The sequence below is a fragment of the Ylistrum balloti genome, unplaced genomic scaffold (assembly GCF_031769215.1).
Source record: "Ylistrum balloti isolate Yb309-2 unplaced genomic scaffold, AGI_CSIRO_Ybal_v1 Utg370274, whole genome shotgun sequence".
Taxonomy (NCBI): Eukaryota; Metazoa; Mollusca; class Bivalvia; order Pectinida; family Pectinidae; genus Ylistrum; species Ylistrum balloti.
The window spans coordinates 1,132,518-1,152,044 of NW_026782212.1; the positions used below are offsets into that span (position 1 = coordinate 1,132,518).

General features: G+C 35.6%; 1 protein-coding gene across 1 annotated transcript in view; it reads left to right on the plus strand.

Moving 5' to 3' along the window:
* Positions 1-19,527, plus strand: part of LOC132552738 (dynein axonemal heavy chain 8-like) — a 75,837-nt gene that overhangs the window by 49,769 nt on the left and 6,541 nt on the right. Inside the window, 22 exon segments of the mRNA XM_060216932.1 lie at positions 678-881; positions 3,648-3,788; positions 4,097-4,347; positions 4,936-5,081; positions 5,247-5,472; positions 7,629-7,763; positions 7,877-7,957; positions 8,178-8,410; positions 10,918-11,111; positions 11,298-11,426; positions 11,621-11,729; positions 11,936-12,121; positions 12,334-12,489; positions 12,709-12,918; positions 13,145-13,290; positions 13,618-13,811; positions 13,966-14,072; positions 14,350-14,759; positions 16,605-16,827; positions 17,081-17,269; positions 18,268-18,465; positions 18,846-18,962. Of these exon segments, the coding sequence (XP_060072915.1) occupies positions 678-881; positions 3,648-3,788; positions 4,097-4,347; positions 4,936-5,081; positions 5,247-5,472; positions 7,629-7,763; positions 7,877-7,957; positions 8,178-8,410; positions 10,918-11,111; positions 11,298-11,426; positions 11,621-11,729; positions 11,936-12,121; positions 12,334-12,489; positions 12,709-12,918; positions 13,145-13,290; positions 13,618-13,811; positions 13,966-14,072; positions 14,350-14,759; positions 16,605-16,827; positions 17,081-17,269; positions 18,268-18,465; positions 18,846-18,962 (3,985 nt within the window).

Sequence of the window (19,527 nt, forward strand, 5' to 3'; positions counted from 1 at the left end):
GGTATTCTGGACATGTCTGTCTCCACATCTAATCCTGCACCTTCTTGTCATTTTTATCGAGGGGTCAAGGGTGATTTGCCACAAATGAATTATATTTGACAATTAAAAAAAGCTTTGATCTAAAAAATCATTTATCTTTGAAAATTTAACCACATTTAAATTCTTTTTCACTCATATTGTTGGGTTGTTAAATGAGCTAATACCCTATGGGTGTATAGTACATCAGTGCTTACTAAAACAGGATCAGAGTACTGCTGTGATAAGTCAGGGTGTGTTATAATATATAATTCATTTCTTATATCTTAACTCTTTTACTAGCATTGGATTTGCATTTGATTGACTTCAAAACTGTAAGATATGAAAATTTGCATTTGTTTTGAACTGTTATGTCTAAAACAATTAACTTATCATAATTTTTGTGTTTGATGAAGAAATTAAGTATTAACATCAAAATTAAAATCATTATTGATGAAAAAGTTCCACATAATATATTGATACTGCTTAAGAATCCCATTTCACTAACATCTGTCTACTACATGGGTACCTGGACGCAGTATCACTGTCTATGTTAAGTGTTGTTATATGTCAATGTCTATACATCGGCAATATTTTACCTCTGATTACACCCAGCCTCATTATGGAGTTCAATATACTGACTATTTTATCGATGGTTACAGTGAGAATGTGACAGTATGCCTAGCCAACATCCACAGTTTCGTGCTGCGTGACTGTCGCCAGCTTCCCTGGGCGGGAGACATGTCAGGGGAGGTCACTATGAACCAGCTCAAGTTACATGACAAGAAAAAGGAACAGATAAAGACACAGTCCATCACCGTACCCAACCATCCATACTCCAAACTCATCATGTTGGAGCGAATCAAGTGAGTTTAACAATTATGTTTGTAACCTAGGCTCAAAGACACAGCTGATTGTCCTGTATGTCATATTCAAAGTCTTAGTAATCACATCTTTGTCTTGTATGTTATATTTGAAGTCTTATTAATCACATCTTTGACTTGTATGTCTGATCCAAGTCTTATTAATCACATCTTTGACTTGTATGTCTGTCAGCACTTTATACTGCAGCTGATCCAACACATAAAACCAATTATCTGTTAAGAACATATGGTGTATACCTTCTCAAAACTGATAAAGTATCAATGAAAGAATATGTATGAAAAATGATACAAATAGGTATAATAGAATTATTAATGTACAACTTATATATCAAAATCAAAATGAAAGATCTAGTAACATATGGACACATGTAAAAATGGTATAGTGTTAAGTAGTGTAGAACTGGAAACTAGTGCTAACTAAAACAAATGTTGACTGTTGATAATGAAAATGTTGACCATAAACAAATGTTGACCATATATAAGTGTAGGACTGTAAACAAAAGAAGAACTGACTAAAAGCAAAGTGTTCGCTGTAAACAAGTGTAAAACTGTAAATAAGTGTTGAATAAAAACTTTTGTTTACTGTATACAAGTGTAGAACTGTAAACAGAGGTTGAACTGTAAACAAAAGTAGAACTGTAAACAAGTGTTGATTGTATACATGTATTTTGTTGTATAGACTCAGGAAGATGATGCGAGCCGAGGATCAAACTTTATCAAGCTTGTAAGAATGATATCCTGACTAAACAGATCTTCTAATTGTTGTCTCTCCGAAAGTCAATGATGCACTTCATTGTGTACCTTTAATGGGTTATATGCATGATGTCTCCGCCTTGTACCTATATCTTACCCCAGACTTAACAGATTTTTACTTTTGGATAAGCATACGTAATGGTTTCATCAACTGATCTTTTTTTTTACACAACTTAATTTTTCTTAGGCATTGAAGGGGTAGTTGTGTTTCTTTTTCTTATACATTTTGTTTATTTAGATACTACAAGTTTATATGGCATTTTTTCTGTATTTTGTATAAGGTTTACTGGTACATTTAGATTTTAAAATAGTTTGGTTTTTATCTTATAAGAATATGTAGTTCTCTATATATTGATCCGTTGCATTGTAGATTTTATTTTTAATCTGATTTTTTTTTTACTTGAGTCCTAGTCAACCTTTTACATACTCTCTGGTTATTTACTAATGCTACAAGGGAAAGCTAGATCTTGCTTCATATAAAAACTAACATTTCACAGCCATTCAGTGCAGTAAACATGTAACCAGATATCGGATATTTCATTTTTGTTTACATTGGTAATTCTTAATGAACAGCTGTATGATGCATGGAGAAAAGTTCACTAAAACAAGTAAATTTTCAAATAAAATATGTAATATCTCTTGTTTAATACAAAAAGAATATTTTGATGATATTACTGACTTATTTATTTATAAAATAACCTAATTGATCTTAATAGACTTACATTGCACATACAAGGTACATAAAGTAACGTGGAGAAAAACAGTGCAGCTGACCTGACACATCAATTATTTCATGTACTTGGTACTTGTAGCCAATATCAGTTGTTTTAACCTGTTATTCTAGGTGTATATAAAGCTTTATCTTATGTTCTTGTGTTTTTCTGTCTCAGTTAAAGTGGTGCTTATTTTAGACAGTAAATCTGTGACAACATAGTACAACAAAACATGATATATCAGAGGGAAAATTAGCTGAATGTCTGATAATTATTTCAAGTTACACAGTACAATATGCATTGTAAGCACTTACAAGTAAAAATACTGCTTCACAGGTATGAATGATCGATATAAGTCAAGCTTAATATGAAAAAATTATGTAAAACTGCAGTGATTTTAAAATGTTTTGTGACCCGACATTTAGAATATTCTTTATTCCAATATGAATTAGATATATGTCACATTTCTGACCAAAAAACTTTGATATATCATTGTTCTGCTGTTTACATTTTCATATCACACATAAATGTTTGATATTGTGTTCATGTATTTGTTGTCTGCTTGTATTTACCAGAGTAAAGTTTTATCCCATGCACGTTAACAGACCACAGTGACAATGCTGTTGAACCCAATCCATAACTTACAGTTACTTATAAGAATTTGTATCCAACATTGTTTATTAATGTTGGTTAGTTTTATCCTTTCTCAAAAAATGTATGTTATTACCCTTGAACCCTGCTTAATATTAATGAAAATCTTGACGAGAGCGTTCATTTTTTTTAATACATTACTATATAATATCAAATCTACAGATCTGGTACAGAACATATTATATGTAAGTGTCTCACACAAGTCTACAGATCTACAACATCAGCTGTTCTTGAGGTGTCTTTTACAAATCATATTCTACTGATCTACAATATATTTATATTACATAATAAAAAAAAATCAAAGGTATATATTTGAAAACAGAAATATCAAAAATGTCAGTTTTTCTGCTTGTTCTACATCTAGTTATGTCTGGTTTTCTTTCTTTCTTTTCTTTTTTTGTCAGGTGAAGGATTTTATAGGAAGTTGGTGAATTTGTTTATTATTTCTGAATGGAAAAACATTACTCGAATATAAGGTCAATTATGGCAATCACTGTCTGGAAAAGCCAAGTGTTATTATCAAAACATCTAGTAGTGTCTAGAAATTAGATACATCAATGTTTTTTTCAACCTAGGTTAGTGAAAATTACTATTTGAAACAATATTAAAAAGGTATGGTTTTTTTCCCCAGGAGCAGTCATCGTTCTGAGTTAGTGAAGGCTAAGAATGAAGTATACATAGGCCCAACTACTTATCGACGATTCATGGAGTGCTTCAAGTACCTCTATAATGAGAAGGCCAAGGAGAGGACCAGCACTGTGGACCAGCTCAAGTAAGAGACATACCAACTATATAATCACAGTAGTGTGGCCTTAGAAATCTAACAAGGTTGTTTGAGGGGAAACAAAGTGAAAAACAGAACAATGTGGGACTATATAATGGTCTATCATTACTTGTTTTAGTAGGGATTAAATCTGAAACTCATTTTTAAATTTCAAGTTATGTTTTTACATCATATCAGTAGACTGTTCTTTAAGATGAACGTTCCTCTTGTAGGAATTTTTCCCAACAGTAATTAATGATTAGATATTTCTGTAAGTCTAACATTCAGGAAATGAGTACAAGATATATATTTTACAGAAAAGTTATATCAACCATGGACCAGACGAGAACTGATGCCAAAGTGATGAAGAAAGCCATTAAGTCTATCATGGGCAAGTTTGACGAGGCTAAGAAGAACACCGCTGACTTGTTACACAAATTGACTAACAAGGCAACCAGCTTGGAGAAACTGAAAGCCAAGGTTGGACTGAGCACTTCTTTGGATGCTTACCTACATCTCACTGAGATGGAGACTGAAGAAGAGGAGGAAGATGAACTTCTACAACAAGGTCAGGAATAGATTTATCGTAATACTTTACATTCAAAATAAAAGAGGTAGTAATTGACTTACTACAGTACAAGTAAATGACATTGACCTTTACCTGGAATATTGGATTTTAGAGATAACATCAGTCTTCAGCTTTGTCCATTTGTTATTTTTGTTAAGTATCATGAGTACGGATGTTGATCAGGTCTAACTGTGCTCTTGAGTATTGACTCAGCTGTAAAAGGTCATTCAGGCTAGACTTATGTTTTTATCGCTAACTCACTTTTGTTAACAGCATACAATAGTGTAAGATTACTTTTGACTACTTAACCTAGCTAAGATTATGTGAATACATTATGTTTGTCTGGCAGTAAGCTGATGTTGAGTAAAAAATTAAACTTACCCCTAACTGATACAATTCAGTAGAACCAGCACATGTTTAGTACCAACAAATGTTCAGCCTTCTGCCATGCAATGATTTAATTCATCCCTTTGGTTAAATTACTCAATTTCAGAATATTTTCATAGTTTTTTTTGTGTACTAAAATGAATTTGTGTACAAGTAACCCTGTACGTTGACTGTAATTGGTTATAACAACTGTTCACACAGAGGATTACGATGACTATGACAAGGAGTTTGACAAGATGAGAGAGGCGAATCTGAAGACAAGACAAGTGGCTGCCAAAGAAGAACATGTACTGGCACTCAAACACGTAGAAGAGTGTCGTCAGAACCTGGAGTACGCTCGTCAGCAGGTAAGTACCAACCTACAATGCTTCCTCGTTAGAACTTCCTGTACAGGAGAGTTCTTATTTTTCCCTGTACAAACAGAACTGTGTTCCTAACTTCTTCCTTTCCCATTGCATTGACCATTGTTAAATCAGAATTTGTTGTATTTGGATGAATTACCCATTTCTCAGGTGTTACACTGGAAGTCTAAGGTTGACCGGCAGTGTATTGAACGACTGAAGGGTTTCAGTACACCTCCAGTGCTGGTCGGCTCTGTCATGGAAATGGTCATGACTCTCATTGGGAAACGCCTGCCATCTCAACGTCTGCAGGAATCACGAGACTATCACGGGAAAGATGACCTGTCCAGTCGTATGTCGTCCAGCTCCAGTAGCACCAAGGTCATCTCAAAGAAAGGTAAGATCATTTATGAAGTTACTTCAATAATTGTTACTCTCAGCCGTGTCACAGAGAAAGATGTGACCAGAACTACAAAGATAAGTTCATTTTCTTTATTGTTTTTTTTTTGTTTGTGTTTTTTTTTTTTTGCATTTTTTGTAACATTGAAAATTATTCCATTAAAAGTATTTACCTTCTAGCCAATTCTATATCATGGACATTTAATCATTCTTGTAATCTTTGCTTTGTAGATAATTATCGACTATAAATATACTGTCTGACGCTTTGAACTCCATAAACAATTTAGTAATTATCCATCATGGACGGGATGGGGGAGTAATCATCCATCACGGGTAGGGTAGGGGGAGTAATCATCCATCATGGACAGGATAGGGGGAGTAATCATCCATCACGAGTAGGGTAGGAGGAGTAATCATCCATCATGGACGGGATAGGGGGAGTAATCATCCATCACGAGTAGGGTAGGGGGAGTAATCATCCATCACGGGTAGGGTAGGGGGAGTAATCATCCATCACGGGTAGGGTAGGGGGAGTAATCATCCATCATGGGTAGGGTAGGATTACTCGAGACCTCAAACCATAAAGTAACCCTCACAGCTCCCATCCAAATCTCTCGGGGATTACTTCAGATCTCAGTCCTTACAATAACCTTCACAGCTCATATCCCAATATCTCCAGGCTTACACTAGACCTCAAATCTTACAATAACCTTCACAGCTCATGTCCCAATATCTCCAGGCTTACACCAGACCTCAAACCTTACAATAACCTTCACAGCTCATATCCCAATAACTCTAGGCTTATACCAGACCTCAAACCTCACAATAACCCTCAAGAATCTCAAAAAAACACTGAAAATATTTTTACTAGATTCTGAACAATGGAATATTTACCAAATAATATAGATAACTATCTTTTTGAAGAAGTCAGCAATCTTATGAAGGAAATAGATGTTACAGTATAAGGCTGTTGTTTGACTCCATATAATCTGCTTCCTTAACCTTAACAGATTCAACAGAAGAGCTTCCAAGGACTCCAACTACACGTATATAGACTATATATATATAAATATAAGTTATACACTACAAAGTCTAATTATGTTGCTTTTGTCTTCCTCATAACAGATGGTCCCAGATCAGGTACTTAGTCCTGCACCCTAACAATAGTACCTCACACGAGGACACCCCACAAATGTCCTCTCCTGATTTGTGTCTGGTGTTTTTTTGTGTTGAGCTAGTTTTGCAAAATTTGACAAGTGTCTTCTACCAAAAGATTTTCATCAGCCCTAACCATGGAGCTTTGAGAGAGTTATAGTGTTAACTGTGTTGTGTGTACTGGTAAAGGCTTATAGTAGGCCAGACTTTAATGCGCGGAGTGGTGAATTAATACTATTCAACTTTCCATTCAACATTTTGTGTAATGGCACTGACGATTTTTTTAACTACAATGTTGATATATTAACATTTTGTAAATCTAATGCATTATAAGGATAGGTGTAGATCAGGTTTTTATTTCTGTGATAACAGCACCTTCTGTTGTAGTCTTCCACCGATCAGACTCCTAAATGTTGTGTGTTGTATGTGTTGTTGGTATGTTAATAGATCTGGTGCTATCTCTAGGTCTCAACTATGAGAACAACCTTAGAACTAGTCATGTTTGATATCAGGGAGAGGCATATTGTTTCAATATAAATTGTTCTTTATTATAATTAAGTTTTCAATTTTGAAACAGCTGTATGATGCAGTTTAATTCATTATTTGAATCTAATTCTAAATTCGTATTGAGATGTGCTAATCACTTGTGTGTCTTTTGTGCAATCTTAGATCTGAATAACATTTTTCTTTGTTTTATACTTAATCATAAATAAGATATGATGTAAAAATGTACAGTATTGTCACTTGTACCATCCTCAGCTTGATTACTGTACTTTTTCTTGGTTTTGGTAACATTTTCTATGATGAGTTTTACATTGTTTTGTGTATAATTCACAATATTATGTATCTAAATTCCAGTATAAAGCGTTTTTAAGAATGTTTACTTAAAAACATTTTACAGAAGTATTAGTAACAATAACCTTATTTAGAAGGAACACAATAGAAATTTTGTGTATAAATGATGTTATCATACCTTTATGTCTTTATCTGTACCATTAGCTAAGAAAGACAGTGACCGGTTTGACCGTGCCCAGTGGAAGGCCATGACGTTGACCATGATGGACACTACCAAGTTTGTTGACATGTTGCACAACGTTCCTTGGGAGGATGGCCTCTCTGATGATGTTCTCAGAGGTGAGGTTGATATTCAAGTTTTATTCATAGTTGTCAATTCATTTGTATTATATCATAAATACAATAAGATCAACTGCAATATTTGTCGTGCTCATGTTTTATTTTACTTACAGCTGTGGAAAGCTACCTTGCAACTGGCAAAGATGGTCAGTTGGGTGTGACAGGGGAAGGAACTCTTCTTGACAATGCTCAAGGTAGATTATTGTTATAGATATTAATCCCTTCCCAGAAATGTAAAAAATGTTTGTGAACTTGTGAATGATTCTGTAAAAATGAAGAAGGGGGCTTATTTGTGGATAAATATGGTAAAGGTTTCAAGGAACATGTGAATGTATATTATATAGCATTGATTTGAAAATAAACAGAAAAAATCAACTTATCTACTTTCTTTTATCTGTGTTTGTTGTCCTGCAGATATGTCATTCCGAGCGCAGAAAAGAACACCATCGCCTGATGGTTCCAAGGGTATCACTATTGCTGGAGCTAAGTATTCTAGTGAAGATTGTGCCACACTGGTCCAGTACACTATTGCTATAGTAGAATACACTCGTCTATGTGGCCCACTTAAGAGCTCCCTGGAGCGCCTCAATGAATTACAACGAGAGATTGAGGAGAATGACCGCATACAGCGTGAACGTGAGGAGGAGGTAATCACTTTAAATAATTAATTTCAATCAAAAAATTAACTAAAAATGAAATGTTGTTTGGCTATCTCTCATATTCCTGTATAATGTTATATCTTTAAACCTGATATACCAGCCTACTTCTCACATCTGTGAGAAATAATATTTCGTTTGTCAGCCAAGTAATATAATTCAACCTTTTATTATAAAATTGACCTGTCCAGGCTGACAGGAATACACTGTACAGAAATCTGAAGTAAACTATCAACAATATTTTAGTATAATAGAGACTGAATCAGTATGATATTTCTCCACCAGGCATCAGGTCATGTAGCTAATAAGGTAATCCAGTCATTGCATGCTGAGTCAGATATTGCATGGTGTGGCATGGTGTGACTGAGAAAGTTGTAGCCAGTGGGATTTCACTTACTTCAGCACTCCATAAAGAGACTTAGGAAAGTGAATCCCCTTGCTGCTGGTGATGAATGTGATAAAAGTGCTCTGGGTGAGATGGTAAAATTTTAGATATCACTTATGTTATAGATATGTCAGAGACCTCATAAAGACACCAATCACCGAGCATAGTTTATAGTGTTCAACCACCACTATCTGATTATACCTTGTGTAGATTTTGTAGTTTGAGGAAAACTTACTGCCTTTGAGGTTCAATGAATTGATGTGTTGTGCTGTTTAGGTTTCTCTTAACAGAATGGTATTCTGTTTGTGTCTCATAGCTAACCTATAGCTTCATTTATAACCAGACCCATTTATACAAATTACCAACACAATGTACTTGTTGTATAATGAGTAAATACACCAATAATATTACAATGTTGTGAGTATATACATCATCTATAATAAAAACACCTGACTGATGACCCCTTCTTGAGTGTAAACAGTTATGATGATAGTCTGTATTACTCATACAGATATTTACCATTAAATCCCCTGTATTGTATTTTTACCTGATCTTACCTGATGTTTTTGTCCATTGGACATTTGATGTGATATTACAAGTTTTTGTGTAATGTATTGTTTTATAACTGACAATTATGCCTAATTGGGGTGTCATCTTTTTCTGCCATCTTTGAGGAGCGACTAAAAAGGAGGCTTTCTGCCAAGGTTTGTATGGTGCTGATATATGGTATATAGGCACTTTCTCATTGTTAAATACATTATGTAGTACAATTTTTTTATTCAATTAATTTCTTGTTGAACTTGCTGTCTTGCTTGGTTTTACTTTAAACACTGGTCTCTAAGTGTTATTGTGTGGTGGTAGCTCCTGTGTATAAACAGACCTCTGTAGTCTGAAAAACAACAAAGAAAATACCAAGATGTCTGCAGAATTTTATTTCGAACACAAATTTTATGATACAAAGGCAAAGAATGAAAAAGTAATGACCTACATAGAGACACCTGAAAGGCACACGGAATAAGCATTGAAATATTATTAGATATATTTTTGGTCACAGAAATTGGCATGATATGCCATCATAATAATTATCTATCCAGCAAATTCACTTGATATTTTGAGACCAGTGTTAAACTGTGTTATTTTGGACTTAAGCAGGTTTAATTCAATGGTGTAAGTGTTACAAACTAACTAGTCATGTATATGTAAGTGTCAGAGTTGAATATCATTATGGGATAAAGCTGTTTGATTAATAATTTTAAAATATAACAACAAATAGATTTAATTACAGCTGGTACACAGCCCTGATGGTTGAGGGTGCTCAAATATATCATTGTGATAGTAGTCATGGGTTTGGATGGTTTGAGTGTTAAAAAATTGTTAAATTGTTTTGTTCATTTCATTTGACAACCAGTAAATATCACATTTATCACAAAATCTGGTTTTGATTTTGTTTCTTTATGCTTAAGGTAGCATTTTTCAATGTTTACACTTTATCACTAGTTTTACTTTCTATAAGGTAGAAATGAAGCACCTGTTTTCTAGATGTTCTAATTAAACATGTTGGCTTTGAACAGTATGATTTAAAAAGCAAGACTTTGTTACTTAGCACTTGTAAAGAGCTTGCTCCAATTTAACCTAAGCACTGAGGGTAGGGCAGAATGTGTGAAGTATCAATGTATGTTACTGTAAATTCATATATTTTTTGGGTGTTCAAATGTCATGGTTTTCCATAAATAAGAATTTTCCTTGGCACCTGAATTCATGGATAATCTTGATCACAAAATTCACTCATGTTAAAATCCATGTCAACTTTTATCCCTTTATCATTTCATGGACACATAATTTTTGGATTTAAAGTACCTACAAGGTCAACGGAAATAAATCCCCACAAAAATTTATGATTTTACAGAATTGTCCAGCTCATGTCCAGGAGATATTTTATAATGATCTTTGTAGCAAAAATTATCTTTTTATTATACTTATAGAGATGATTGTTCCTATATAAACCTTTGTATCGTATGGCAGATAAAACTAAATATGATCTAGTTTTTTTTTTCATGAAACTTGAAGGTATGCTGTTATAGATAGAGAACTGACCTTTGACCTTGATTTCCAGCCCAAGGAGGAAGAGAAGGCCCCTACCCCAGAGCCAGAGGAGGAGTATACAGAGGATGACCTTGCCCGGCTCCAGGAGGAGGTCTCTGCCCTTCAGCAAGTGTTCGATCAATCAGTTGTTGAAAAACATAGTTTGGAGATGGAACTTCAATCCATGAATGAAAGGCTCAAGGCAGCAACAGAAATGGTTGAGAGGTAAGAGAAGTACCCTCATTTTCACAACTACAATCACAATGATTTTTTGTTCAGAACAATGTTTTCCAATTTTGAACATGTAAGAGGTCAACTTGCTTTACCTTCTTTACATGTTAGAATGAATTACCTATATTTCTCAATGATACATTTCTAGAATTAAGAGTGTGAGTTTGTTTATTTCTACAGCCTAAAGTTCCAGGAGCAGTCATGGAGGAAACATGTGAAGGAGAATGATTGTAATGAATTGTTACTTGGCAACTGTATGACAGCAGCTGCTTTCCTCACATACTGTGGTCCAGCCAACTTAGATACAAGGTATCAAAATACTTGATATTTGTCAGTTACTAAAATAAGCAGTGATGAGATAAACTGATATGTATCATACATTTAATATGTAGACTATAACAGCATAAAATGTTCTGAAAATTATCCAAATAGGGATAAACATTGATTCCATTGCTAATTCATCAAGTTGTGCCTGTGACGTTTATTTTCACTTTTGTCTGTAGGAAAAGAATGGGAGAATTTTTCATGCAAGTCTGTGAGCATCATCAATTGCCATTACCTAGACGCAGACTTTTTAGAAACTTAGAATTGGTCGAGTTCCTCAACAAACGAGTAAGTGCTAACTTATCCTTTCATATTCCTGTAATCTTATTTCAAACAAATTAATCATTTAAAAGTCTTGAGAAAAGAATTCAGTTGTCAACCTATTTACCTACGTTTAAAAATATGTAATTAATGACTTTTGAATTCTGAGGTTACAGTTACAATTCTTATATCTACTGTGTATCCCCTCTCAATGTATCTATTGTGTTCCCTAGCTGGACATCATGAACCTGGAGATAGAGAGACTGCCCACTACACGTCTGATGTTGGAGAACGCCTGCTTCCTAATGCAGGAGGAAAGTACCACTGCCTGGCCCCTTATCTGTGACCCCACCTCCAGGGTCATTGACTGGCTTCAGTTCTACAAACGGTCAAAGGGTCTGGTGTGCGTCAGATACAGTGTAAGTTTGTATGGTATATTACTTCATCTACGCAAATTACATCCAGTTCCAGCTAAATGACATTCTTTATTTAAGAAATAAAGGTAAAGTCTATCCTTTCTTATTATATATATATATGGTGTTTTATTCATGAAATGTTTTGAAACAGGATATCAAGAGTTGACCTGCAATTTGAGTAGTTAATTCAAACTTACCATTGCTCTGTTCCACAGGAGATGCGTTCCCAGTTTGAGAACTGCCTAGCTGATGGAAGTCCCCTTCTGGTAACTGACTGTGACGTTAAACTACTCTCCAAAGATAAACGTTTCAGGGACGCCATACAGAGGTGTAATCGATTCATTAACGAAAAGAGCCGCTTCAAAATATTTGTGAGTATTTTTAGTAACATAAAATCTGCTCATTATATTATCCATGACACATAATTTGACAAAAGAACAGATTATGGTAAGTTTAAGTTTGATCTCTTTGTAATTTTACTTTTATGCTAAGAAAGTGAAATAAGAACAAAATGGCAGTTTTAGTTTGCATGCCTGTATGTGTCCAAGTAGTGACACACCTGGTGAATTATTTCCCTTGATGTTCCCTAGGTGGAGGACCATGAAGTGGAGTGTGACCCTAAGTTCCGTCTCTACCTACACACGACATTGGAGCCTCACAATGTGCCATCGCACTTGGCTGCCTATTGCTCCATTATGTTCTTCCAGCAGTCCCGACTCTGTATCGAGGAGGAGCTCCTTGACCGATTCCTTGCCAAGGAGAAAAGCAGGCTAGAAGATGAACGCACCACTCTCAGACAGGTACTATTTCAGCTTGTCTTTGCCTAGAATAAGATTATATCAAGATACCAAACCAAACTATTATGAGCATGCATTAACTGATGGCAGTGTTCTGGATTTTACATTTTCCTATTGTTTGATCAGGAAATAGTTTAGAAAGTATTGATGAAACCATGATATTAATCCATTGTTACTAACTGACCAAGATCAGGCTCTAACAGTTGAAATGGCTTCAATGTTTTTGTAGGAGAAGAAGGAGAACATCCAGACCTTGGAGAAGCTTGAGAAGCAGATGAAGGACAATCTGTCCAGTGATGTCCGTCTGATGAATGACCTCCAGGCCACTAAGAAACTTGCTGAGCTCAAGAAACAGTATGATGAGACAGTGGAGAGGTGAGAACCTCATGCTAATACAGACAGAAAATTCAATTATTCATTTAGAGATTGAGATTAAATTCAAATTAAATCTAAATTAAAAGAAAGAAAAATTGGTTGCTTTGTTTAAATTCCTATAGAATACATTCCATGGTAAGTGTCCTGAGCTAGCTTTTATTAGTCCTTTTATTCGGTAAAAAACTTTGACGTTCATCATGCTATATTTAAGTATTTCCATAAATGTGAATTTTATTAAACAACTAGGACTACAGGCATGTAGATTTTTCACCTGTCAGGTTTTTTACATTTCGTTATTTCTACAAATCTTTTTGCACCTTTTTACAGTCATAGTCGAGTGGAGTCAGCAGAGAACTCTATCATGAAGAATCGTGAGTTACACCGCCCCATCGCGCAGAGAGCAGCCGTATGCTTTGATGTTTGTCAGTACATGCGGGAGGTGAACAGATTGTACCAGATGTCTTATACACAGTTTTTGTCACTGTATGATACTGCTATCAGTCACTCAGACAGGTCAGTTGGCTCCACTATCATACAGTTCAAATGCTAAATGCTATAATGATCTGTTATTTTGTTAAAAACCAATTGTTTTTTATGTCTGTTGGACATTGCACAAGGTTTTAATAGAGAAAGTCAGTGTTGTAATGGTAGTTATATGTAATGTCTACAGGACAGTACCCAAGGTTGTGATAGAGAAGGTGACAAACAGTGCCTATACCACCACTGCCCGTGGACTGCTGGAACGCGATAGAAGCATCTTTGCTTTGCTTCTTGCCATTGAGGTAAATAAATATACATCAACTGAGTCTTTCAACTGTGAACGCTTGACAGTAATGAACATCAATGTTATCAGTCTTATGAGGCCCATTAATTAATTAACCTTTAAATTTATCCATGAATTTATTCTAACGGTGACTTTCTCTGAATATTTATGAAGATTTCAAGGTAAAGAAGCAAATGAAATATAGGCGAAGTTTAACAAAGACTCCTGCTTGCTAAAGCATGTTTATAAATAGATCTGAGGACAAATGGCGATACCAATAATTTTACTCTACCCAGGTTGAAGATTCACTGAAGAAGATTGGTCGAGGTGAACGAGAGTTCCTCATCTCTCCTAACTACAGTATGGTAGTGATGACAGCGATCGGAGCTGGCCAACCTCCAGACAGCAAAATTGTACAAGCCAAGAAGCCTTTTGACTGGATGACAGAGGAACAATTCCATAACTTGCAGATACTGGCCATGTATTTTGAGTGGTTCCAGGAAATGTTTGATCGCATGCCCAAAGATGGGCGAGAGACCCAGTGGCGCACTCTCTGTGAGAGTGACCTTCCTGAGAACGTCGCTCTACCAGACAAGATGGATGACCATTATGAACAGATGCAGCGTCTTTGTGTGATAAGAGCCGTGAGGAGTGACCGCCTTATGCAGGCCTCCACCAACTTCATCACCAATGTGCTTGGCAGAAGGTAAACTAAGATATAAGACACAGAAAAATTTATTTGTAGAGGAATAGTTATGACAAAATGAAAACTAAGAAATAAAGGATTTCATGTTAAAGTCAACTAAAGTTAAATCACTTCAAAATAGAAAACATTAATTACATGTGTTTAAAGTCATCATTGTAATCCATCATACACTTTACATTAGAACTTAGAAATGAATGATTTTTACTCAGACATATCTTGTATAATGTATGTGATGTTACCTACAGTTACACTCACCTGCCCAAAGACTGCGAGTCGTGGTAAGCCAGAGTGGAGAAGTCTCACACAGACTGTATAGTGTTTTATGTGGTAGAAACAAACTCTATGATATCTTGAAACATTTAATTACAGCCAAACCTCCCTGTTTTGAATTGAAATATCATAAATAATGAGAATTGAAATGGTAAAGTATATTACCTGAAAGTCTGAGGTATGGGGGTAAGTGTTTCTCAAAATGCCCTGACTCAGAAGTAGAGATGGTTCAAGTCACCAATACCCTCATTATTTGAAACATTTCCGTATGGCAGTTCGCTGTATACATTGTGATGGTACACGTTTGACAACAGAGGTTTGGCTGTATACAAGTTAGGTACATGGTAGTTGGTTGTATTGTTATGAAGTAGTTGTTAATCATGTTTCAAGATATTTTGGTACAAAATGCCAGAGTCCATTGTTGATGATTGTGTACCAGTAATGTAATAACTCTGTTTGCTATATAGCCATTTTTATTTCAGCAAACTAACCAATGTCAGTAATGATAGCCATTAGTTGTGGACTAGTGACATTGTTACTGTTACAAGTGTATACAGTGTTAATGGATACATAACATATGATGATAACTCTGTGTAATTATCAGATTCATGGAAGGATTTAAATGATTTTGTCCAGATTGCTAGTATTAATTGCTTCTGTTTTAAGTGTTATAAATAAAGCAAGTGGAAAAAATTAACAATATAATGAGTTGTTGTGTGAGAAGACAGTTTGTGAGGGTTACAAATTAACTGCGTAATGGTGTGTGATGATGACGACAGGTGTAATGGTATGGTGTTTGTGTGTAGGATGTTGTTATCTGCTGTTTATAATACATGTGTGCCATTCTTTAGATTTGTCACCAACAGTTAATGTCAAGTTATTGTATACTGAATGAAGAACTGCATTATCTATCTTATATTACTGATAACTGTACTAGATACTTCAGACAAGAAACTTAAATGAAAAATATTTACATATCATGGAAACAATTACCAAACTGATACAAAGATATTACAGATATCTAAATGTGAAAGTCCCTCTCTGTATCAGTGATACTGCTATGAGTGAGTGAGTACTTGCTTACCTTTCAGGGGGAAGCACAGCTGATAGTATAGCAAACAGGATATAAATATTTTTTTCATATTATCCCCCCTTTACATACTGTCTATAGTTTTCACTGTGTCAGAATGACCTTCTGTCTGTAAACAGAGATCACGCTGTCTGATATCTCATGAATTATAACAGGAAAATAGTGTCATAAATGATTTCCTCCACAGTGAAATAGTAAGTATATGTGATTTGTAACTAACCATTTAGTTATTGACTTTATTTGTGTATAAGGTCTGTTTATTGATTCTTGTTTCTATGTTGACCTAGTTATTTCCCTTTTACTATATTTAAGTCAAGATATTGACCTGTAACCTCTATGATGACCTAGTTATCAACCTATATCCATGTAGAAGGTCTCAGGGATCTATGATGACCTAGTTATTGCCTTTTATCTCCCTGTTCCAGACATTTGGCCTCTCCTTTGACCTTTTTCCTCAGTAATGACCTTTGTTTCTACATTACCAGGTACTATGGAGACATTGGCATAGATTTGACAAGTATGCTGCGACAGAGTACGCCCACCATTCCGCTGATCTTACTGTATTCTGTGGAGGTGGAACATGTCACCAAACTGTTCCATGACTTCTCCCACAGGAAGCAGGCCAAGACACTGTCCCTCACCATCAATGATGACACACCTGCTATAGAGAGGACTGCTAAACGTATCATCCACAAGGGCATGCAGGAGGTATGTACAATGATATAATGTGTCAGCCAGTGTTACTGTCAGTTACTATCAAATCTCTGGACTGTTCTTGCCCAGGTAATATCAAACACAAAATACTAGTTAGTAAAATCAGAAACAAAATCATGATTTTCCCAGTATCTTCCATTACACATGTAAAGCTTAATCCCCTTTGATATTTTCTCTCTTGAAATAACATAATTTTGGATTTTCATTTTCGATCTGAATGGTATTAATACTTAAATTTACTTACCAGGGATTGTGGGTGCTTCTTCACAATGCTCATAACTCCCCACACCTGATGAATAACCTGGAGGCCATCTTGACAGAGGAGACCAACCCAGAAGCAAACTTCCATCTGTGGATTACATCCAAGGTGGATACCACTGCCCTACCAATCAGACTGTTGCAGAACTCCATCAAAGCTGTCATAGACACACCCAAGGTCAGTACAGCAAGGTCATACATACATCTATGGTCAGTTAAAGGTAACCGACACACCTACTGTCAGAACAACAAGTTCATACATACATCTATGATCAGTTAAAGGTAACAGACACACCCACTGTCAGAACAGCAGGGTGATAGACACACAAGGTTATAGACACACCCAAGGTCAGACAGCAAGGTCATACATACATCTATGGTCAGTTAAAGGTAACAGACACACCCACTGTCAGAACAGCAGGGTGATAGACACACAAGGTTATAGACAAACCCAAGGTCAGTACAGCAAGGTCATACATACATCTATGATCAGTTAAAGGTAACAGACACACCCACTGTCAGAACAGCAAGGTGGTAGACACACAAGGTTATAGACACACCAAGGTCAGTACAACATGCACATAGTTACACACAAGGTCATAGCCACATTCGAGGTCAATACAACAAAGTCAGTCATACACAAGGTCAGTGCAGTAAGGTCATAGACACACCAAGGTCAGTGCAGTAAGGTCATAGACACACCAAGGTCAGTGCAGTAAGGTCATAGACACACCAAGGTCAGTACAACATGCCCGTAGTCACACACAAGGTCAATACAACAAAGTTAGACATACACAAGGTTGATGCAGTAAGGTCATAGACACACCAAGAGCAGTTCAACCTGATTATTGATATACTTAAGGTAATAGACCCACCCAAAGTCAATACATCAAAGTCAGCAAGATTTTAATGATACACTTTAGTATTTCACAGTCATAAATAAATTCACATTAAAATGTAATGCTTTTCTGCTGACCATGCAGATATAATTGATATAAAAAATACTCGTGTTCAAAGGGGCATGTAGTAATTTTAGTATTATGGTGGTAAGTTCAGGTCAGTGGGTAATATTTTGTATGTTATAATGCACCTGAAATTTTCTGTCAAGTGATGATAAATTGTGTTGTATAAGTAGTATATGGTCACCAGTATATAACAGACAGCTTTTGTTTGTAGGTGATGAAGGACAGCCTGATTCGGTCATTTACATCATTTGAATCTGATATCCTGAAGCAGTCATCAAGACCAGAATGGCCTCTTATGTTACACAACCTTTGCTACCTCCATGGGGCACTGCAGCTGAGGGCACGGTATGGTCAGGGAGGCTGGAACAACTGTCAAGATTTCCTCAACATTGGCATCAATGAAATACAGGTAAAGTTGAAAAACTCCAAACATAGTGAGATACAGTTGAAGTTGAAAAACTCCAAACATAGTGAGATACAGTTAAAGTTGAAAAAACTCCAAACATAGGGAGATACAAGTAAAGTTCAAAACTGTTTCTGTAATGAGATACAGGTAAATTTTTAAAAACTTACCACAGTGTGTTGTGCATAAAATTTTAGTTATCTGTGACATACTTGAATTCATGCTAAGGTTGACTTTCAAAATCACTTTTGTACAGACATTAAGTAATAACTATCTTAGATAAAAAGTTTACTTGTTAAATTGTAAAATAGTTTCTATTGTTTGTACTTTTCTCCTCCTTTTTGACTGTATAATCAGGTACTGATACTGTGATTCTGTTATCATAGGAAGCCCTAAGCTTCATGATTACAGAGTTCAAGGAGCCCCTGACATGTGTGTCACCTGATGGGTCACAGACACCACGGTCTACTTCCTGGACTGGAATACGATATATGCTCTCAGAGGTAGGTTTTCACACTGAAATTAAGGGAGAAAATCAGTACATTTTCCTTAAGTTTGGCATTTCCCATATCATCCAAGATGTAACTAATCCAGTTCAACCTATAACTCATTTAAATTGTTTGTGAATAAGAAAGAAGCTCATCTGTTTTATAAGTTTGAATTTGAAAATGACTCATATTATCGTTATATCAACAAATCAAGTTACTTGAAGAGTCCACTTCTCTGCTGAGTGTAAATTCCCTACGGTGGCCAAGGTGTAAATTTAGAAGTAATTTCACAAGTCTCTGATGTAGCCATATTTGGTGTATTTTTACCAAGGTAGTTGAGTGTGCACTCACAGCACAAACAAATTTGATTCAAAGTTGCTGGTGTAGCAGTGTAGGGTGTAGACTTGCTGGGATGGCCGAGTCGGATATCTCTGAGGTCTCTAAGGAAGCCTACTTGGGTGTGTCACCATGCTGGTGTACACTTATTGGATGTATAAACCAGTTGTATTAGCAGAGTTGAGTGTAAACTTACCAGGGTAAGGAACAGGGTGTGAAGTTGTCAGGTTAGCAGAGTTTGATG